The 24,219-nt window shown below is 39.7% G+C and overlaps 1 protein-coding gene across 3 annotated transcripts in view; it reads right to left on the bottom strand.

The window, feature by feature from the left end:
• The window catches only part of PRKAR1B (protein kinase cAMP-dependent type I regulatory subunit beta), a 118,662-nt gene that overhangs the window by 67,157 nt on the left and 27,286 nt on the right, over positions 1–24,219 (bottom strand). For all 3 annotated transcript variants that reach the window (XM_073362095.2, XM_073362094.2, XM_073362093.2), the window contains one exon: positions 22,722–22,813. In XM_073362095.2, the coding sequence (XP_073218196.1) occupies positions 22,722–22,813 (92 nt within the window). The remainder of the gene's footprint in view (positions 1–22,721; positions 22,814–24,219) is intronic.

Here is a 24,219-nt window from a genome sequence, read left to right as displayed (position 1 = left end):
GTCATCAAATAAATAAATAAATGTAGAATGTGACCTTTAGAGTTATACACATATCTTCCCTGCACTAGAAAAGCAAATAAATTTAACAGGAGTGCTGACAACAGTAGACCTTCTTCCTCCAAAGAGTATGCAAGATCTAAGCAAAAAGGAAACAGATGACTTGGTGTATTTGCAGGATGTGATTAGTGCAGATAGAACCCAATTTATTAAGATGGGAGATGGTGATTCTTTTGTTGATTTTGCAGGTCAAGTGTTAAAACCTTCTGCAAATAAGGTTGTAGATATGCCACAACTATGCCCTAATGGTTTGCTGGGAGGGGTTATTTTGCTTTTGTGTAATTGTTCTGGAAATCCTCATGAGACAAATGTGTAATCTTCATTTTACATCTCCTTCTGGTTCCCCAACACAAGCCACACCAACTTAGACTCCTTTAGACATTTAACAGTTGGTGTACAAATGTCTCTAGGGGAGTCTAAGTTCATGTAAAGGGTAGTTTACACATCACCCCTGAATTTGCCCCGTGCATCCAGTATAAAACTAAACTTTATTACTGAAAAAACAGAGCCGACAATAACCCATTGATCTACCCATCCAAAAACTGTAAGGAAATATTGCTATATACACTATTGTATGTTGAACTCGCAGGAAGGAAGAACGATTAGAACTGCTGGACAGGAAAAGGTGTGTTAGCACTGTTACCTTTAACTCAATCTCTAATCCACTTCTGGGCCCCCAACTTGTCACTAGAGCCATCAATCACCCTATCTCTCTCTTATAGCTGTCTCAAGCTCATTTATACTATTTGTTTTAATGGTCTCACTTATGTCATTGGTTTTCTGGGGTTTGAATGGAATAGTTCTGCCTCAATTTGCTGTTTACTGCTCTTATTATCAAAGTTGTGGTTTATTTTTATACTAGTTTCCTAAGGCCATCTTATTACTCTTAATCTCCTATGATCATATTGTTGATTTCAATGGAGAGTGCTGCAGAACACTCTGTCAAAACATTATGATCCCAAATACTTAAGTTTTAGAAACCTCATTAATATGAACAGTTCCTCTAGAATTATTTTAATCAACCCTCTTAGTAAATCAGTGCTGTTCAGTATCACTGCACCCTTCGGTAGAATTTATTTCCTAAAACACATAGAAGAGAAGTTGATCGGAGACCTTATAAAAATGGAATGAAAGGAGTAAGATAATACACTGGCTAACAGAAAAGTAAGCTCTCTTTAGCAGTCTGTCTTCAGGGTTTAGGTGAGATCTAGGAGCTAAATGTTCTCAAGTCATAGAACTAGGTATATAAAGCATTGCCAAGATTTTCAAAATAGAAGCCCAATGGACTTCTAAATCCATTTTAGGATTTTCAAAAGTGCTGAGCACCTCAGGACAGTTCTGTAAAGGAAAATATGTCAAAGCGGAGTAAATCAGGAAAAGTGGCTCTGAAATGCCAGTTTAACAGAGTATTGTCCCCTTCAGAATGGGAGTCTATGTCTAGGATATGGTGTCTTATCTCTGGAGGTTAGGGAAAGCTCATATCTTGGATGGAAACATCTACCATATCCCATCTGGGATGTTGAAAGAGGAAGTGTTTACAGGATAATAACAGTGATAACAGTTCACAATATTCAGAGTATTCGCATCCTTTAGTGTCATTCCTAAACCAAACCAGGGAGGTGACTTGAAAGAGCTCAAAAATAATTTCTTAAGAGCTAGGTCTGCTGGGTGGTGTGAAGAGATGTACTGAGGGCACAGTACAATATCTGCATCTGAATCCTTCCCACACTATTAGACGTTGGTGAGGTCATCAATAAGGCTCTGCCATCCCTGTCTACCATGCTTTTTGCGGAATGGCTATCTTGTTGTGTTTTCTGCATCTTGTTTACAAGGATACGTTGTTTGTCTACTGTTCAACCCCAATCTGGAGGACCAGTGGGCTGCTTTTCATCTGGTTACTACCCTTTGACCCGTCCAGCTTGGGTGGCCCTACCAGGAGTTAAAATTCCCTGCCCGGCATGGCTCTTAGGGTCACTGGATCACACAAGCCTTTCCACCATGTCAAGATGCAGTCCTCAGGGAAGGTCTGTACAATATAATGTATATTTTATGTAACATGCTCCAGAGGACATTGCCTTATAAAATGCTTTACAGAGCTGAATACAGAGAATCTTAAAGGTAGAAAGCAAAAAAAAATGTAAGGAGAAGAAATAAACAAGGGAGCTGAAATTTAAAAACAGTAAAGATGCTACTATTCTTGCTGATTACTTACAGCAAGGGAAGAATATAAGCATGTAGTAATGGGGGAAGGAAATGGTGACTATGGTTTGCAGTTAGTTGTTTAATGCAAAGAGGAAAGTTTTTAGGAGACTCAGTAGCTGGATAGGAGAGGCATTTTCAGATAGATAGAGCAGCACAAACAGAATTCAATCTGATCTTGTTATTAGGAAAAACCATTATTAAAATCATTTCTAAAGACTTTCCTCTGAGAAGTAGAGAAATACTTGAAAACACTTGTGTGTGAAAGTAGGTTAAAAATAAAATCGGCTTGAACACCTAAAAGGAGCTACACAATCTGAAATTCACATACAGAAAATCTATTGAAGATATAACTTTGCTAATTTGAACTAATGAATGGGCGAATCCTTGTGAATGACTGATTTTTTATGAATCAGCTGGTAAGTGAATAAACAATAAAAAGCAAGGATACTGCATCATAAAATGCACTTTGTTCATGTTCCTTGACAGCTGTAGATTGATGTCATCATATTTCTCTGCATATTACTGAATATCTGGAAAAATTTCAGATTTACACTATTTTCCAAAAGTAATGAAGTCTTTGTAACAAGAAACCTCACTACTAGTAATAATTAGTATTTATTATTTATACAGCACCAAAAAAAAATGTGCTAGGCATTTTACACAACAAATAGAAAGGCATAACATGCTCCCTGGCCCAAAGAGTTAACAATATAAACAGGACAAGGGAAAGTAACAAGCAATAAGAGGAATGGAGAAGGGAAGGACAAGGGTTACAAGAATAAGATCATTCAGTTACTTAGCAGACTAAGCTAAACTGCACAAAGGAACTTCTAGCACAGAATAAGAGTACTCACACGGGAAGTTGTGCGGAATAGCTATCACACTTTTAAGTCCACACTAGCTTATTTCACACTAACTTCCCACATGGACAAGTCCTAAATTTTGAAGTATGCACATCTTGAACTCGCTACTAAACACTGCTACTGTATTGCATCTTTGCTGACAAGTGTGATGAGTGACTTTTCCTTGGAAAAACAATAGTGTGGAGATTAGCAACATTTAGATTAGTGAGGTCCTACTGCATTTAACATTCTACCAGTTCAGTCTACTACGCTGGATTATATCCAAATGCCAGGCTGAGTAACTTAAAGACAAGGAAATAAATGTTTCCTAACAAGGCAAAGAGGAATTCAGTAAGTGCAAGATCATTGTCAAAGAAGGCACAAATGATCTCCAACAGCCCACTCTTGTAACTGAGACCAAGGAGCTGGAAACCTCGTCAGACTTGCTCCTCTCAACTTTAAAAGATGTGAGGTACTGCCAACAATTCAAAACAATAATGCCTTGCCTTTATAAACAACCTTTATCATCACTGGATATAAAACAGAAACTTGGATATTCTCTGCTGAGAATGCCTATTGGATTGGCATCATTGCTTTTCTCCTGGCTTGCATGTTAGGTAAAGGGGTCAGGATGAAGACATATCATTCTTCAAAAACAACCTTCCATTTTGCACTGGCAGCTTTCATAATCCATCTCCGATGTCTCTGAAGTCACAAAACACTTATGAAAGCTCTGTAGTATTGTCTGTTTTAGCAGTGTTCCTAACACTCTCTAGAAATCCTCCATGTCTAAAAATCAGAGTTGTGGGACCCATCCAACTAGATGCATTACACTGGATTGCAGCATCTCAGGAAATGTGTAATTCCAGTCCCTTAGCACATGCTCTGGTAACACTGTGTGTCATGGTTCATACTGGGAACATACTGTCTAAGATTATTGTAAGAATTCTATTATTACAGATGTGACTTCAGACTGCCTTTCTCATCATTCCCTGGATGTCCTTCTCTAGCCCTTCAACTATTTACCTTCATCTATTATTAGTTATTATTTAGACTGTAGTAGTACCCTCACTGCATTTGGCACATTCCAAACTTAGACAAAGACACAGCTGTACACCAACCAGTGTGCCATATAGGTAGGAAAAGATGCTTGAGGCAATGATGGAAGATGGGTAAGGTCAGTGGCCTTTCTGCTACCTCCGGACAGTAAGAAGGAAGATCCAAGATCTAACTGCTGCCACCATCTTTGCCTTGTCAGCAGTAAATCTCCTGATTTTCTCCACTCAATTCTCCCCTTTCCAAAAGCTAACACAATTGGGGCAAGGCCCAGAACTTTCTTGGCTAGTGCCTAATGCTGCTTAATTCAAATCTAGAATGCCCTAGGATCACATGCCACAAAGTGCCTTGCATGACCAAGATCAAGTAATAGTGAAGTTAAGCTACTATCATGGACTAATAGAATGGTTGCTAAAGAAGTGGGCTCTGCAACAAGATATATGTGGAAGGGAGAAGATTATGAGGCAGGGTACGTGGCAAGAGATGATTAATACCCAATTGATGGAGGGACTGGCAGGAGGGAGTAGGAAGTTAAGTTGGGGTACTCTCCCTATCTCCTTCTTTGACCAGTTTGAGGGGCAGACAAAGGTAAGGGCATTGGTTGAGGGATGGAATTCTTGTAATCAAAACATTTCACCCATCCCTAAATGTGGTCACAATATTCTTGATGTTGGCTCAATTAAATTCTGAATTATCACCAACTGTGTAGGCTGCTAAAGAAAATGTATAAACCAGCCATTTGCAAAATCCCTAGAAACACATTCACTGCCAGTTTTTTTGTGTAGCTGTTATACTAATCAGAGTCTTTGAAAATTAGAATGTTCCATGATTAAAGTTATTCCATGCTTATTGGTTTGAGAAAAAATGCTTTGTGAGTAACTTCACCTCTCTTTGCCTCAATTTCCTCACCTACTTACCTCCCCCTGTGCTTTGAGATCCACAGATGGAAAGAGCTACAGAAATGGTAACATACTGTGGTTGTATTTTTTTTTAATGAACAGCTACCAACAGTTAGAGAACAGCAATATCTCAGTGGCATCACTGTTATTTTCCTAAGATTTTTACCCCAATGGAAAAAAATTAATGAGGTCAGCAGTTCGCATAAAATTCCCACCATCTTGGGCAAAAATATTGCTAGAATGACTTTTCTCAAGGGATTTTGCCTGCATCTTTCTCCAGAATCTGGCCTGGAACCAAAACCCTAGGGATTGGCTCAGATTTGAGGCTTCAGACTTGTACATTATCAGACTGTAAGGAGTTCAGGTGTTCAAATTCATCCCAACTCAAAAAGAACTTGTTTATGATTGTGCAGATGTGTGCATGTGTCTGAGTGTATTCCCCACACACAAATATATAGTATAGTGAGTTGTGGTATAAGGGTAAACACACACATTCACATAAAGTAGAGAAAGAGAAAGTGAATACAGTGGTTTGGGGGTAAAAAGGTTTTATCAACATAAGCTGGGATGGGCACATTACTCACAAGTGGCAAAGCTGTAAAAACATTATACAATTGATGCCAGACTCTCAGCTTCTGTATATTGGTGTACCAGCACTGACTACATCAGATGAGGATCAGGCCCTTATACCACCTTGATATTGTATAATGTGCATATGCTGCAGACTTACAAAACACTTCCTTAGGTGTGTTCTAAACAGCTTTGGGAAAAAAGATTGGTCTGATTTTCATACCCTTTTGATTGCAAAGCCTGGCTCTCTTACTAGCCGGAGTCAAAACTCAGAGAGAGAAATTACTTTCTAGAACTAGTTACATTTTAGAAACCCCTAGCTTTACTATATATAATTATAGATTGATTTTACAGTGCAGTATCCTACAATCTACCAGGGCTAAAATTTAGGAAATTAAACACAAAAAACTTTGTGCCGATGCAAGATTAACTTTGCCCAGATGAAATCATAAAAAGTGAGAAAATGCAAAAATAAAGATTCCAACATCAACATTAACTTGATCACATTACACATATGCACTATTATATGTAAGTTTTTCAGTAAATGTGAAATGTGGCCTCCTTAAAATTGTGGCTGACTAATGAGAAAACTAATCATTGTTCTGTTCATTCGGTTTGTTTTACAAAAACAGCTATCGCAAGAGTGCATCTTTAAATTCTCTTCTACCAATATTTTTCTAATTTTGTTTTATGGTTCACAGCTTCTTTATCCATTTGGCACCAATTCTGCAGTCGAATCTCCATATAATTGGATGTTGCTCACACCCATGCAAAACCCCAGGGGAGTCAACTGAGTTTCACCCACGTGCAAATTTACATTGATCCAGTTGTAGGATTGGGGCTTTGGTTTGTAATTTTATCCTATCAATCAACACCAATGCCATACAATATCTGAAACTGGTTGAACAAAAGATAGATACCCTCCTTTTTAAAGAGCCAACAGATCTTACTTTTGAAAAGCACTATGTAAGAGCTAAGTATTATTATTATTATACAAGTACTTTACTAAACCCTCTACTATCTACCTTGCAGTTACCACATCACTGTCATAGACATTTTGTTACTTTCCAGTGCTGTATCTCAAGTCATCCTACAATTCACACAGCTGTTTCCTCTTCTCCTACTGAGTCTAAAACCAGGCAGGTGTTATCAATGAACCACTAATATTGAGTTAGCTCCACAACACCCTTCCCTTCTGTCCATATCTGCTCTCTGGTCTTCTAGTATCACAGTTAACTGGATGGCAAGACAGTGTTCTTTTAGAGACTGATCAACATTGTTTAAAAGAACCCAGACAATAGTGGGGGAAAGGAGACTGTCCAATTGTGATGAGCAGTACAACTTCAGTGCACATTCAGCTACAACAAAACCTACTCATCAAATCCATGCGATCTCTGACATACCTATCATTGGGGTGTCTGAGGGCCTGAAATTTGCAGTGCTTATGACTGCAAATAACACTACTGAGCTTGCTAGGCTTTGTTATAAGTGCTCACAGGATGAGGCCCGAAGCACTGAACAACAACGAAAGAGGACATAGTCTTGCCGAAAGGAGCTCCGTTTTCTCCACTGCTCCACATTCCAGGCATTTTCTTACATGTAAAAAAAAAAAAAGACACCTGTGCCCTATTTTTAGCTCAAAAATTTGTATGGTGGCAGGGAGGGAGTGAAGGAAGTTAAAAAATAAGAGTATTATTTGCACTATTAAACGTATCAGTCTTTCTAATCCCATGAGCCATTTCTGCCATAACCAGCATTTTAATTTACATTCTTTATCCAGCACCAACTGTGTGCAAAGCATTCAGAGGCACGTGATGAATGTACTATAAGAACCTAGACAGACTCTGCTTCTGGTCTCATTTACATTGATGTAAAATCATGAGGAACTCCAATGAAATCAAAGATGTTCAACCAGTATAACACTGGTGTAACTGAGAGGAGAATCTGGTCTGTTTTAAACCACATACAGTCTAGTTCAAACACAAAGGATGGTTTAGTTCGAGGTGCTGATGGATTATGCACAGTTCATTTTGGATTCCACAGTACACTACTGAATTGGCAATTGTCATGCACTGCCTGAGTTGTATCTCTCTTCAGTTTATACAGCCATAGAGCAAGTATTGCGAAGCACCTGAATACTAATTTCAGTGTACTTTTCTCTTTCTGTTATTGGAGTACTTCTGAGGGCAGTTCAGTGAAAAGATATACCAACAGCGAGATGAAAGATAGATCAGACATATACTCTAATGATCAGTGTCAAAGAGTGTCCAAATACTCAGATGCCAATTTTCAGTATTAAAAAACATCCTGGATTTAATGGACTACCACGTATTAATGGTGCATCCGATGAAGTGAGCTGTAGCTCACGAAAGCTTATGCTCAAATAAATTGGTTAGTCTCTAAGGTGCCACAAGTACTCCTGTTCTTATCACATATAATGTCTCTGTGTAGCAAGTTTAAAGAATAAAGAAAGAAATAGACTTATATATTATGGTGGCCACTCTGTGGCCAACTACAGCAAAAAGGTTGCAAGGAATATACTCCTTTGGTCAACTATAAGGTCTTTATAAGTGAATCACTGCCTGTCAGGGCCAGCTCTACAGTTTTTGCTGCCCCAAGCAGTGAAAAAAACTGCCGCCGTGGACAGCAAAAGGGAGAAGCTGCTGCCGGATTGCCACTGCGGCCGGCGGGAAAGAGGGGCTGCCGCCGAATTCCCGCCACCGCGGAAACACTACTGCCCCTTTCTAACTGCCGCCCCAAGCACCTGCTTGGAATGCTGGTGCCTGGAGCCGGCCCTGCTGCCTGTGAATAGAAGAAAATATTTGAATTAGGGTTTCAGTGTCCAACCATCTTAGCTTTAAGGCTATGAAAGCTACATTTAAGACATTTCAGGCTGTAATGTCACAATTACGCTATCCCATAAGTGGTGCAGAGCTGTAATGCCCCAGAGAGAGCACTAGGTATACTGTGCTCCATACAAACTCACAAGCTGCTGATACGGCTTCATGCGGGGAGGGTAGGGGGGCTGGGGTTGTGTTTTGCATGTCATTAGCTGGGGCAGAATGCTCTCCTGGGCACATCTGCCCTATCCTCTCCCCGACATACGATCAACTCTATTGAAGCAATTTCACTTACACATACACACACACCATTATGAGGCTTTTTAGTTAAATATCTGTTTTTTTTCTCTAGGCCAGCCAACTTGAAAACAAAGTGCATGTTCTTCCTGTGCCTGAGGATGTAGGCTTACTGTATTGTAGTTTTAGCTAAGACACAGATTTTAAAACAGAGTAGATTTAATACATGTTATAAAGTGGATACAATTTAAAAATACATATTTGGTCTGATTCTGATTTCACCTATACCAATGTAAATCAACAATAATTCCGCCGCTGTCAATGTAGCAATATTAGTATATGAGACCAGTTCAAGATCAGAATCAAGTCCAGTAAATATTTTTTCACTCCCAAAATACATACTGAATTACATGAGAGAGATTGGGTCTTTCAAACTGTTCATACTCCGTTGTGTTAAACACAAATGAGCACAGAGCTTAGAAAATTTGTATTATGGGAAAGTTTTAGAGATCTAGTGCTTTCCTTGTGTTAGTTTATTCTAAAATAACCTTGTGTTAATGCAAATGTGTTTATATGCATTAAAATACAGATTTTCTATTTCTTCCAAAGTAAGTTACATTTTATACAGTCTTCTATTTCCAATAATGTGTGCATCACTGGCAATCAAAATGTTAGCCTCAGGATTATTTGCTGATTATATTTTCTTTGTTATACATCCTTTAATAACCTTGAACACAGTGACCCCAGGTGGCAGGTACCATGATGGCCACTCTAATGATCTGAGCTAAACCTGCACTCTCCTACAAACAATAGGCTCAAAATCCCCAATTCCATAATTGATGGGTTCTCAGCCTTGAAGTCTTGACCACCCTTCATATATTGTGAAATGGTACAAGGTCCCTCCGAGCCAGATTCTAACTAGATAGGAGCTCTCAGGGGATTGAGAGGTAGGTCCTGATATGGTACAGGTTGAGAACCACTGCCCTAATTAATGTGCAAAACTTTTCCTAACAGTCTAAACTACAGCCTGGTCTGTATAAAATTGTGCTCTGGTTATTCTTCATCACTGCAGAAAATAAATATCTCTTATTTGCCACAGCTATTTTCCACCATGCGTGGGAATTTCACAGTGGCAAGGATGGTCTGACCATTCACATACCTGGCCTATGTGCAGACTATGCAAAGATTTTTTTCCCCACTAGAATCACTACTCAAAAATCTTGTGGGAAAAGTTTTATAACTAAATATAGAGATGACAAAGGGATAGTGTGTAACATTTTCAAACCTGCCTAAGTCCATTTTAAAAAGCAACTCAGACACTTAGGAGCCAAAATTCCCATGGACTCTCAATAAGACAGAGACTGCCAAAGTTACTTCTGAAAATGGGACTTAAGACTTTGCTCAGAGGCTTACTACAAGAATGGCAGGGGGTGTTTTAGATCAGGTTTGACTATATATGTTTACATGTTTGCTCTGCACAATGCCTGCTCCTATCATGCTTGATTCAAAGTAAGGCTTCCATGAGCACTAAATTCACTCATCAACAAAAATTACCCGGCTAACTGCACGGTTTATCTCACAATACTTTAACTTGTAAGATTGGGCTGGTTACATTCATATACAAAGGTATATATGATCTTTAATCACTAGACAAAGCAAACTCTGAGTGTGTAGAAATCACTGGATATGCCACAGTAGTACCCTTATAGTTATATCACTGATCCACTGTAAAAGAGTTCTGCTATCTTACCATTGCCAGAGGGTGTCACTATGGCACCAGAACAGAGCAGCAAAACAAATCAGACTGGTAAATAAGAAGTGTGAGGTTGTGTGGTAGAAATAAGCTCTAAGTAAACTTTGGATGAATTGTTCATAATTTGAACCATTAAGAAAACAGTTATGGATTCTGAGAATAATATGGCTTTATTTTTTCTTTTTCTCACTGTATCTCTTGTGTTCTAGCTAATCCAATTTATAAAACTATTGGAGAGAAAAAAGAAGCAGTACCTATTAGCGCTGTTTGCAGAATCTCCATTGTTCCCACACAATTAAACCTTGTTTTCCATGAAAACATCATTTGAAAATGAAACTAGTCTTCTAAATATAAACCGTTCACTCTCACTGTATTTGTATTCAGAAGACAATTGTTTTCATAGGAAGTTGCCGCAAAAGAAATCTAAATTTTGTGACACAATGCTATACAGCCCAGGTAATTAAGACCAAGCCACATTAAACAAATTAAAATAAACCCCAGATTTAAAGGGCTGGATTTGGCTAACCATAACAGGAAGGGAGTTCCAAAACCAAAGAGCACACTAAATGAACGCTCTCAGAAGTTAGCACATAGGTCTTGTACTAATAACTATGGGCTACGCTAAGGTTTAGTACATTTGAATTTAAAATATAAGGCATGAGGAGGATGCCGAGGTAAGCCAAACAATTTAGATGTATTTTTTATAAGTGCAAATTTACTTAGCACCAAAATATGTCAGGAGGTAGTACAACCAGGAATACTTTGAAATGGCCTAGCAGGGTCAAGAAAACCTTAACTGCACCATTAAACACATTAAAATCTTTAAGAAACACAGTCAGGTATTGTATATAAGGAGTCGGATATAATAAAGTCTACTTCCCTGGAACAATGACATGTCAGCATTAGCACACAGAGAGAGTTTGTAGAGGAGAAAGATTAATGCTCAGATGCCACGACATATTGCTTAGCCAACTGAATAGTTTTATTTAACCTCGATTTTAGGACCAAAGTGCTGGTATTGAAGTTAGTGGCCAAATGCTCATTGAATTCACCGGGTCCAGTTTTGACTGTAAAAGCCTGATCCTGCAAAGATGCTGAGAACCTCCTGTGAGCACTTCACCAAATCAAGTTCTGTGTTCGAATAATATAACTGTAATACAGCACTATTTTCAAATTCTTGTTTAAAAAAGTACTTATCTTTTGAATTACAGGAATTAACAAGCAGGAGAGAAAGATAGGACAAGCCATACCACTAAGGAATACCAAGTAAAGCTGGACCAAAGACAAACTATGCCCTGATTTATTGTTTTAAATCTAGCTTCTGGAAAAAGAAAAATTCAATGTTGTACCAAAAAAGTTTAAATGCAGCAGTTATAAAAGGAACAGATTCACTGTGCTGATGAAACTGTCATCATGAATTAAGACCACAATGACATTACAATATTAGAATAGGGAAGCCAAAATCCTTGGTGTGGACGACCTCTGTTGGCTGTTTTGGGAATTATTAAGATGTCAAAAGGCCAAATTCTGACCTCAGACATACAAATACAGCTCCCACTGACCTCAGGGGGCATGCACATGTCTATCTGAGGAAAAGCGTTGGACCAAAAGCTTTCATGTGAGGAAAATGTAAGAGGAAAAAGATGATGAACACAAAAATGTAAAGATCATGATATCTTGTGGATACTGTTATTAAGAAGGAATCAGAGAAGAAAATAAATCCAGAAAGCGTATGAAACAAGCAGAGTGCTGTTTTAATTTTGTTTCTATTGAAGTCTTCTCAATCCTCAGCTTGCTGATTTTTGCAAAACATGAAAAACAAGGCAGTGGAAATTTGAGGTGAAGTTAGGCCCAAAGAGAGCAAGGTGGGTCTTGTGCTTAAATGCAGCAGTTATAAAAGGAACAGGGCTGTAAGTCCGGAGATCTGGCTCTATCAGAGTGGTGTAAAGTGGGTTTAGTGTAAATGAGAATCAGATATGTGGATTCTGTACTGACTTTGTCACAAGTTTCCTGTGTGACCTTGGACAATCTCTCTATGCCCAGTTTTCACATCTGTAAAAATGAGGATAATTACACCTGCCTCACTTGTAGGGTATACATTAACAGTAGCAAAGCACTCTCAGATCTTCTGGTGGCCTGATTTGAGTTATATTTCCCAGGCTGATGATAACAGCACAGATTGTAAGCATTTGGGGGGCAGGAACTGTCTTTCTGTTCTGTGTTGGTACAGCACCTAACATAATGGGGGTCTGGTCCATGACTGAGCCTCGTAGGCGCTGTATGATAATACAAATTAATAAATAATAAAATAATAATAATAATCAATAATCATGATAAATAATAAGTACATTAACCTTATAAAGGCCTGATCCCACAACCACTGAAGTCAAAGGCAAAACTCCCATTGACTTGAACAGTGCAGGATCATGGCTTAAAAGCATAACATGGAACACGGCTGCTACTCTGAAATCAGAAAAATTTAAGGTGATCTGCAAAGGGATTTTTCTCTTTTATAAAAAGCTCCGTCCCTAAGCATTAGCTGTTGAATACTGAAACAACTCAGGTCGGAGCACACTTCTAAAGTAGAAATAAAGAAGTGGAGGAGGAAATAGCACCATGAAAATCAGCCTGTTCCCCAATCACAGCAGCTCAGATAAGATTCCCATCTATGCATAGTGCTGGCAATGTCATAACCACTGTAGGACCACTCTGGTGAAGGGTCTGCCTATGGGGATCAGGGCTATTGCTCCCCACTCTCGCTGCTCTATAGTCAGGGGTTCTCTGAGGCTTTCTGCTCTTTGCTTTACCTTTACATATAAGGTATAATGTTAAGAATATTGAAGAGAAGAGGTAAATTAAAATAACACATTACTGCTGAGCGCGCAGATGGGTTCAGAGGGCCTTCAAGTACATACTAATGTCTTTGCAAATCACTTGTAAGGACATAAATGAAAAACTAATACTATCAAGACATGAAGTGTTTAAAGCCCCATGCTTCCCTCTACTTCTGAGTGCATATAGGAACCTGAGATTGCAGATCCAGATTTGGCGGTGGGGAAGCTGATTCCACAGCGTATACCCCTTGTAGTGCTCTCAGCCCTGCAGGCAGAGAGAGCAGGAGCAGGGGTCCCTCCCAGCACCCAAAGGTACAGGGTAAGTTAGAGCATGTTACAGCAGACAGAATCTGTCATGACTTGACCCACTGTTATATTACAATTGTTATTAGTGAGGGTCCCATGGACGACCTCAGCTGCGGGAACCCCTGACCCAGCATGGTTCATGCCGCAACAGTGCTATCCAGGATCTGTGGGAAGCTATGATACAGAGTCAAGGGGACTCACCATAGTTTCCCTTTGCCCCGTGCAGATCACGGGTACCATTTGTTTAGAGGGTAGGACACTCACCACCATACTCACAAATTCTTCACACCAATGGAAGAATTACAAGGAGACTCTTGAGTTGAAATAATAATGCGGGAGGAGGGGAGGAGAGAGAGCAAAATTAGACTTGGGGCAGTATTGTATTCAACTACAATGAGGTAGCTTATAAATCTTCTATGTATAAGAACGATCAGGGTTCTGTACGTACCTCACATCACTCAGTCAATCATAAGCCCTCTAGCCAAATAAACAGAATATTGTGGGGCTTTACATACTTTTCCTTAGTAATAGGGGTGGCTTTGATGTACAGAAGGTAATAGGAGTAAATAGATTAACCAATTTTAAGGGCAGAAGGGACCATGATGACCTCCTAGAACTCCTGCATAACAGAGGCCACAGATTTTCACCGAATAACTCCTGCATCAAGCACAATAACTTGTAGCTGCACTAGAGCACATAGTTTATAGACATCCTGTATTGCCAACCCCAAGAATTCAAACATCTTAAATCAGGTCCCTTAAATCACAGGATTGGCTTAGAAATCATAAGATGTTTTAAAATAGTAAATTTTAGACCCTTTTTGTTTGCCTCTGCTTTTTGAGCCTTTAGGGTGCACTCGATTCATGTTTTCAAGTGTTTCCATACAAGCATGAGGGTTAGAAACTTACTTTTAATAAATAAGAGCACAGATTTTCATGTAATCAGCTGACTCCAGGAGTTGGGGAAACACCAAACATGACAAGATTCGTGGTAAGATTGTAAGAGCTGGCAACAGTGGACCCCGATTTAAAGACTTCAAGAGATGGAAAATCCACCACATCCTTGGTTACATTGTTCCAAGGGCTAATTTGCTGACATTGCTTAAAAAAAAATAATCTTTTTCCAATTTGCATGTGCTTCTAGCCACTGGATCCCTTATGCCTTTGTCTACTAGATTAAAGAGACCTTTGGTATCAGATATCCTCTCCTTGCATCAGTACTTCCAGACTGTGATCAAGCCACCTCTAAGTTTACTTGGATAAGCTAAGTACTTTGAGCTTCTATTACACTGTTGGGAGGAAAGAAAGAAAAGGCAGGTGCTGAGGGCTCTAACATTGTGTTTGACATTTTCACCCTGATACCCAGTCTAAAGCATTTTGTTTGTCCAGTTTTGTGCACCACGCAGAAGATCAGGTAATACATACCTAATACAGACTTCAACTGTACAATAGCAGGTTAGAAAACAAGTGTTAATATTGGTTGCGAAAGAGAAGTTGGACAAATAGAAAATTCAAATTGTTCTAAATTGTATGGAAATTTAAAAATAACTTATTTTTCTGGGAGGAGAAAGCAAAAAGCAATTTGAAAACTTGATTTAAAATTTAAACTAAATTTTAAAGAAAGAAAGTAGTAATCTGGTGGCACCAAAGGATTAAAGTATTCTGTTTCAGTCAGTCTGAATATATGAATTTAGCAGCTGACAGTGCATGGTGTGTCAGTCTCTTACAGCTGTTCCAGTTGATTCAAAGACCATCTTTGTTTCTTGAAATATTAGCAACTGTTACTTTTTTCCAAGGACTATGATAGACCAGCTGTTACCTCACAAGATGCAATGTAGTTCAGGTCATATTCTTTAGTAATCAACTTGTAAAACGAGAACTAAATCATTGTTTGGGTTTGTCAGATTTTTTTTTCATTAGAACAGTCTTTGGAGCCTAACAGTAAAATAATTTACACTCAGAATTTCCATTAGTGCATTGGAGTGACAGAGAAACTTTGTATGGTTACTAAACTGGATCTTCTATTTCTAAAATAACATTTGAACTCAGAGTACTGTAGATTTTGTTTGTTTGTTTGTTTGTTTTGGGGGGAGGGGAGTTGGCCGTTAAGCCAATTTCTTTCTTTCAAAAATGGTAAGATGTACTTTAGTAATGCACATTTATATGCCTAAATGTCAAAATATACAACTGGGATTTTCAGAATAACCTGTGGGAGTTAAGTGTCCAAATCCCATCATATTTCCATCAATTTGGATGTCTAATTCCTTTAAACTCTTTGGAAATCCCAGCCTAAACCAACAACTGAGCAACTCAGAGAGTTAAGCCTTCAACCCAGGCACAGGTAAAACTCCCACTCAAAGAAATCTGAGCTATGAAGGACTTCAAGATCTGTTCCCAAATCAAGACACATTACAGTAAGAGTAACTGAACAAGTTACATACAACCTTTCTAAAAACAAAATGGTAAACACTGCTTTCAGCAGCTCTAGCTGAAATAAGCCATTGTTCTTCAGTGAACAGAGACAAATTACCACTTCCAACAAGCTGTCATCCACTTTGAATGAGAAAGACAAAGACAAAATATTGCCACACTGAGAAGATTGGATATTGAGAAAAGAATCAACCTTTGTTTTTAAATTTTGTACTCCTTTACATCAAGTAATGGTTAAGTTTACAGAATTATTGCCAGTTAATTGCTGTGTAAAGAAGAAGTACACAAGGGTACTGTAATATAAACTGAAAGATTTCACAATAGTCAGTAAATTCAGCAGTAAACAGGAGTTTATTCTTTTTCTATGTTATTTAAATAATTATTTCACATGTAAATGCTACTGCATTAAAATATCCTTGTACAGCAGCTGCAATACACTGAATTTAGGGTAAAGATATCATCCTAAGTGTGCAAGAATATTAACAGCCTAACTCTACATTCTTTGAATTAAATACTCTAGAAATAAACCAGATAAACTAGTGCTCTACTTAAACTCTGTTTATCTGAAATACTTACCAGGAATGGGTGATAGAATGCCTTTTGGTAAACCACTGGGATAATAATTGATACAGACTTTTAAAAGTCTGCCATTGGAATCACCACTATTTGTGATGAAAAATATGAATTGTTGAACAAAACAGAGAAAGTAAAACAAAGCTCTTACAATTATTTTTTTCAGTGTGAGAATACTTCTCTTTAAAGATGAAAGACTGAGAATATCAAATGTCAGAGACTTTAATTATGCTTAGGAGCAGAGTCTATCTTACAAAACTAAAAACCTGCCATCACAAAAGTTTTGATTGGACAAAGATAGCCAAGTTGATATAATCTCCTGAGAGCTGCAAACTAACCCAGAGAATGGTGCCTCCAGACACCTGTCTGATAAAAGACAATAGTTTTTTGGGTTAACAATATGGATATGTCTGAAAATAAACTCAGTGTTGAATTTTTGTCTAATCCTTGAATGGAGAATTTATTTTCCAAATGGCTGGACAATTCCACCTCATTCCATTTCCATTTCTGCTGCCAAATAGCTATGGTTTCCAAAATCCACAAACTTTTCCTAGTATAAGAAGTATTCTTTTTCGGCAAGATGCTGAAGCACATACCTAAATTTAAGCATGTGAATAGTTCAACTGAAATCAATGGCAAGACATGGGAACTACTCTTGTGCTTAAAAGTTAGGCGCATGCTTAAGTACCATGCTGAATCAGGGCCATCAATAGGATTCATCAAGCAGAAAGACTCTGAGAAGCTGGACTGTAAGGGACCCAGTGTTGGTATCTACCCGGACAATACCTTCAGCATTACTCAAAAGAAATAAACCCTTTGTTTAGTTCAAAGAAGGCTTTTGAGAGATAGGTTTGAATATTATCTTCCTCTCTCTTGGCAGATTACAGGTGGAATTCAAGGCAAGGCTTTGTGTTCATGGGAAGAAGCCAACTTCCTTTCATTATCTAAAATGACGAATCTCCAAGAACAAAATCCCTCCCATTCATCAGAGTAGTTCAATATTGACCATTTTTAGACTAGAATGTGTTACATTTGACTTTGGGTATAATCACTATGTCTTCAGTTTCAGGTTATCCTTGTATGCTGCTATTCTTATGTTAATAAAAGAAAACACCAAATGACTTCAGTAGGCTACATCAGTGAACTGCATCATCACAATACAAAAGCCAGTTCAGTAATAAAGGCAAGTTTTATTTTAGATCAGGCAATGCATCACTTTCAACCTTCGTAATTTCATTTAAAAATGGAATCGAGAACTGAAGTTGTGATAAATTGTGAGATCTGCAATGTTCTAGAATAACTTCAGATACATGACTAAAAGCTGCAGTCTCACCCAAGTCTGACCACGTAGTACAACTCAAAGGACAGAATTTGGGAATGCATATATTTATTTCTTCCAAATTGCCATAGACTGCAGACTGTCTCCCAAAATTCTCCGGCTGTAGGGAGAGAACACCCACTACTACATGCCTTTAGAGGATGCAGCCTGCTCCTCCTAATTACCAGTTCTCCTCTTCAAACTAATGCAGATGGGTCAGGGATATGGTCCTGCCTTTCCCCACTCTCTTTGATGCACTATTCATCCCAAAGGAGAAGAACGGGATCAAACCATGCACTTCCCTGAGCAAATTACCGGCAATTCTGAGGAAGCAGTGTTGTGTACTGGATAAGGCACTCAACAGGCAATTGTAAGACCTGGCTTCCATTCCTGGCTTTGCCACTGACCTGCTGTGTGACTTTGTGCAAGTCGTTTCACCTCCCTATGCTTCTTTCCCCTTTCACTCTTTGATGGTCTTGTCTGATTGCACTGTAATCTCTTTGGGGCACGGAATGTCTCTCACTATGTGTCCAAGTGATGTCTAGCACAGTCTTGCCTTGGGCTTCTAGGCACAGTAATATAAATAATAACAATTCTTCTTGGGTTATACACGGACCAGGAAGGGAGAGGAAGGCTCCTCACACCACCCTGCTCACTGCATGTCTGTATAAAGGCCAAGCAGAATCTGCCCTGTATTTGTTTGTTCTTAACAAAGAGTAAAGTTACAAATGCAATGAAACTACAGGGTGTGTAATGAAAACAGCATAGCTGTGGTGTCCTGTTGCTTAAATACCTTGCTCCTGAATGGTGCTGTATTAGGTTTCTTCCACATCTGTGAAGCATTCCGGCTGGACTGCAACCAGTATTTTAATAAACTATGATATTATGCAGTAGTGAATAAAGTTTATAACAGTCATAATTCCTTTGAAATCCATTAATCAACAGAAATTTCAACAAATATTTTAACATGGGAGTGACAGGACAGCAACTAAAGATCATCTGTTAACGGTGGAAGGAACCCTTTTCTCATTTTAATCTCCATGTGTCCGTAGCAACTCACTAATCTATTTCATTTATAATTCACAAACAAAAAATGGTCTCAGCCAAGATTTAAGATGTTACCCTGTGATGAGTTTGCACATTACTAAGACTTCATTATTCTTATAAAAAGGTACTCCAGTGTATCTGCTAGTTCATTATGCAATATTCTGACAAATAATTAAAACTAGACAACACTTGTCAAGGTATAATGAGTATGTTTTGTGAAGCACTGTCATTGCTTTACCTTTAGGTATTATGGTTTGTTAATTTTCTTGCCAATTTAACAAGAAGTCAGCAATGGGTCTCTGGGACATCAGTGTAAGTGTATGTGGGGTCTGGCTGTACATTTAATAGGCCAGATCATTGGCTAAGGATGAAGTGCAGGTAGCACAAGATGAGTGTGTATGCATGCATGTGCACACATGGCTTAAAGCTGATCTTCGTTTTCCTCTGATCCTGCTGTAGCTCCTATGCTGGGGTAGTCCTCCTGTGCCAAGTGAGACCAGCAGCTCACTTAGGGGTGAAATCTTGCTCCCATTCAACTCAATGGAAAAGCTCCCATTCACTCCAATGACACAGGACCAAGTCCTTAGTCATTTTTTCAGAGCAGAGCTCTCTTTTAAGCTTGTAGGCAGTCTAGAGATAAGTGAGAACATTTCACCAAAAGCTCTGCTGGGAAACCAGCTCCTGGATTTTAAACTGAGCACTGTTTAATACCAATGCAGTTGCATTTTATCTGCTGCTTGCAGCTCTTTTCTGTGTATCATTACATTACTTCGTGTATGGAGGCGGAGGTAAATCCCTGTTACTTGTAGCACCATATTTGGGAAAGGATACTATTATAGATTCTCCACAATAATGACATGAATTATGCTATCTTAGGCCCCAGTTCAGCAAAGTAATGCCTAATTTTAAGCATGTGAGTAGTCCCATAGAAGTCAAAGTATACATGGGAAATAGGAAAATTTACATTGCACTACCATGCTGAATTGGGGTCTTACATCCTACGTAAGGACCTCCACAGCTTCTGACCAATAAATAATCCACAAAACTCCTTGACCATTCAGCCATGGAGCAGATAAAAATAAAGTTCTCTTGCAGAGTTGATTCTGACAAGAAGGAAAAGTGCAAGAGACCAACAGCTCTACACTATGTTTGTTTGTTTGTTTTGTGGGTGACAACGGTTATCTAGCACCCACTTTTGGAAGAGGGATGACAATGAAATAATGATCCAATGATCACAGACACTGCAGGATGAGAAGCTGATTGCAGAAAAAAACCACTGCAGCGTAGGAAATGAAATATTATCCCCAGGATCGCCAGTCATTCAGAAACTTAGATATTTCTGAAGAGGACAAAATACAAGTCATACGCGATTGCTTTTGCTTAGCTACATGCTTGCATCAGTAAGATGCAGACTGGCAGCAATGACGGCAGTGTATCCCGGTTTGCTGACTTCTCAGCACTTGACAACATGAGACTGGACTAGAGCAACGAAGTATGATGTCAAGAGGAAATTCATTAAAATTCAGAGACCAACCAATTGCAGACAGCAGCCTTGTCTGAAAAAAGCATAACGTATACGTCCTTCTGAGATTTCCATCTCTTTTGATGTGGATGAGAGCTTGTCGTACTCGCTACGGGGCGTGATTGTGGCATGGAGCTCCAGCCCCACGCAGGGGGATGGTGCAGAACTGAATGCTGCAGGGGAACACCAGGAGGATGAATCTCTCCTGAAACATCTGGCAGCAAAGGGGAATGTGCAAGCTGCACCATGCCTCTCTGCAGCTTGGTGGGCTGACGCAAAGGAGGAATGGCCCTCCCTCTTTTCTGCTCCTTTAGGGGTCATTTGCTCCCCAGGGAGAAAACAATCCCTGCACTCCCCAGACTGCAGTGACAGAATGTCTCTAACTCTTATGTGGTGTGCACAAGGAGGTGAAATGCTCCCTGCACACTTTCCCTTCCCAATGTCCACGTACCCATAATAGGACAAGGGACACTAGCTCACAGAATTAGGTGAGATGTGGGCAATAGTATACAGGGGTTGGGCCATCACCTTGAGCCACGCCTGCCATTTAAACCTGGGACAGCAAAACTCTCTTTCCTTCATTTTTTCTCTGCTGAAATATTGTTAAAATATTCATTTAGCCATAAATACTTGTCCATTCAATTTGTACCTGAGGGTGGTGAAAATACTCTTCCACTGCTTGCATATGTTAATAGTCTTATACAGCAGATACGTATTGGGACTTAAATATCTGGGAAAGTTAGAAGGTATTATATAGAAAGTTAATGCCCTCCTAATTACTCTGGAGGGTGGCACTCTAATGGCATCTTATGGTAATTAGACTGTTTAACTGCCTCTGATGATGTTTAGTTGATGTCTAGTATAAGTAGGAATCTGTAAATAAACGTGTGCTTAACTCTAAGCATGTGAGTAGCCTCATTGAAGGACTGTGTTGGTGTTGCTACTCATGCTAAAACTCCCATGTAGACAAGGCCTTAGTTCCTAGCTGATAAATAAGGCTACGTTTATGTCACGGAGGTCATGGAAGTCACAGAATCCATGACTTCTAGAGACCTCAGTGACATTCTCTGCTTCAGCCCCAAGGCTGCGGGACCCTGAAGCTGGTAGCCAGCAGGGCCCTGGCAGGGTTCCAGCGACAGGTGACAGCAGCGACACAGGGCCCCCTGCAAAGTTCCAGCAAAAGGTGACAGACTCCTGAGGGGGCCCTCCGTAGGGTTCCAGCGATGGGTGACAGCCGTGCGTGGTAGTGGGGGGTGAGGGGGACGCCTCGGGCGAGCAGTTGCGGGTGTCCTGTTTTCTCTTTGGGAAATATCCCTGCAGCTCCCAGCCACTGTGCGTGGAGGGGGAACCCCACAGCTCCCAGCCACCTTGTTGCTGGGAAACCATGGAGCCGCAGCAGCAAAAGTCACAGATAGGTCATGGCTTCCGTGAATTTTTGTTTATTGCCCGTGACCTGACCATGACTTTTACTAAAAATAACCATGCCAAAACCTTAGCCTTACTGATAAACAATATGAATTAGAAAGAAAACAGAGTAAGAAATCTCACTAAGGGGAAAATCCTAGGAATCCTTGGAAGCAGAAGCAGGTCTGCCCTAAAAGGGGAAGGGAGTGCTCACTGAATTTGAGAAAGCTGTGCACCCTCCACCCACACAATCTGTAGGGCTTCCCTGCCTGGGAAGGTGAGGAAAAGGTAGAACATGGAAAAGAAGATCCAGTTCTCCACTTTTTGGCAAGACCATATAAGGGGCTTGGAGCCTGGAGGACCCTTCGAGGAGAAGCTCTGCAGCTGCTCTGTGATTCAGCATTATACACACACACACACACTCTGCCCTATACACCTGGCCAGCACCTGCCCATGGCTTCACTCCTTCCTATGCTCCCAGCCCCCTCCAGGCTGCCATGTTCTCCCAGGAGGTAGGAACAAAACAATCCCTGCATACCCCTCAGTTCAGGAACTGCTATTCCGAATGGATCTTACATGGCTCATGCAAGGGAGAGAAGCTCCACTGGCCATCCCGTCTTTACTCACCCCCAATGTGTCCCTGCATAAGGGCTAGGAAGACTCTGGCCACAGTCTAAATCCACCAATACCCTATGGGAGAGGTTCGAAGTCCCATAAAGCTTTCTGGGCTGCAATATCATATGCGTCAAGTTTTGTGGAGGATTTGTCTTTAGTTCAAGTAATGTATTCCACTAATTCAAAAAGCTGAGATAATAAGAACACCTCCTCATACCTTCTCTCATTGTCATCAAGGTGAGCAAAGAGCACATTCTTGGAGATGGCTTTTGCCAGAGCAGTCATTGTTTTATAGTCCTTTGGAATAACCTGTGGGGAAAAAGAAAACACACAAAGTTAAAGTTCTGGCTTTGTTTCACTATGTATCTTGATGTCTAAAAAACTGCATTACTCAATATCATGGATGCAGCTTGTTTCAAATTGCTGAGTCAGATTTAGAATTTAATATAAAACCACCAAGAAAGCAATACATTGCAATTTTGACAGCCTGGGCACAAGAATTATTGTTACTAATATAACAATCAAAACAGGTATGTATGGGAGCCCCTCCTCCTCTTGCCCCTCCTCACCTCATAAAATATCCTTATACAGTACAAGGCAAAAATTCAGCAGGAACTGACAACAGCTATGCAGACTTCTTTCATATTTCATGTATTTTTTTAATAGACTGAGGAAAACACTTTCCACACACTTCCTCTCCCCAAAGCAACTTCAGAAGCAATCTACCTCTAAACATAAAACAGTTTATGTTATGAGTGATGTTTCTCTGCCTTAAAAAATACAAACATGTGCCCTAGTTCTTTTTTATTGTGAAAAATTGTTATTTATCAGTCCATAATATCAAGCCAGTGCATTATTGTCTGGTGTGGAAGCAGATGCATTAAAGGAAGCAGACATCAGAAGGCTGGAGGCAGTAGAGATATTCAGAAGATAGCAGGTGCAACATAGAATGATTTTAAGACAAATGAAGAAGTTATCGGAAGAGTAGGATGTGAAACTAGGCTTCAGGATTGGCTACAATTAAAAAGATTACAGTGATGGGGACACCGTATCAAACAGATGATAGGATGCCAGAGAAAATAATGCAAATGCAACCAAGGCCAGTCCGACCTACAGGCTGACCACTGACTAGATGTGGGACATCATATGCAGGGACAGGACCAGGCTGGGAGTAATGGAAAAACAAGTCAGAGACAGGAATGTATGGCAATGCTTCACTGCTCCCCTTGTCTTAAAGATGCTCCAGGATGAATAATGATGAAAAAATATTCTGGCAATTGACACAATCTTATGAAACACACAGAACTCCTGCATTATTTGAGTTACCGGACACTTTCCTATGTCAGAAGCGTCTCCAATCTCCCACACAAAAAATAGTTAAAGAAACTAAGTTAATTAAGTGAAAGGAAAATATTTTGAGTTCTGAAGTATAATCACAAAGGAAGAGCGATCTACGTTTCTGCAGAAATCCCACAGAACAAAGAGCGGGCTTTCATATCACCAGTGAAGTCTACATTCTGAAAAGTAAAGCATCTTACAGTATTTTAGGATCTGTCTGTGACAGAGTAGACAGACATTATCCTGATCTAGCAGGGAAAAGGTTAACACTTTGTCACAGGAAGAGCCACAGACACTCAGGAGGGGGAGACAGGTGAGAGGACAGGGAAGTCTTCCTCTCATTCCATGTAAAAGGGCCTTTAAGGGAGTACAGGGGA

The sequence above is a fragment of the Lepidochelys kempii genome, chromosome 10 (genome assembly GCF_965140285.1).
Source record: "Lepidochelys kempii isolate rLepKem1 chromosome 10, rLepKem1.hap1, whole genome shotgun sequence".
In the NCBI taxonomy this organism is placed as follows: Eukaryota; Metazoa; Chordata; order Testudines; family Cheloniidae; genus Lepidochelys; species Lepidochelys kempii.
The sequence above is the reverse complement of the archived record's forward strand: the minus strand, read 5'-3'. Positions and strand labels throughout refer to the sequence as shown.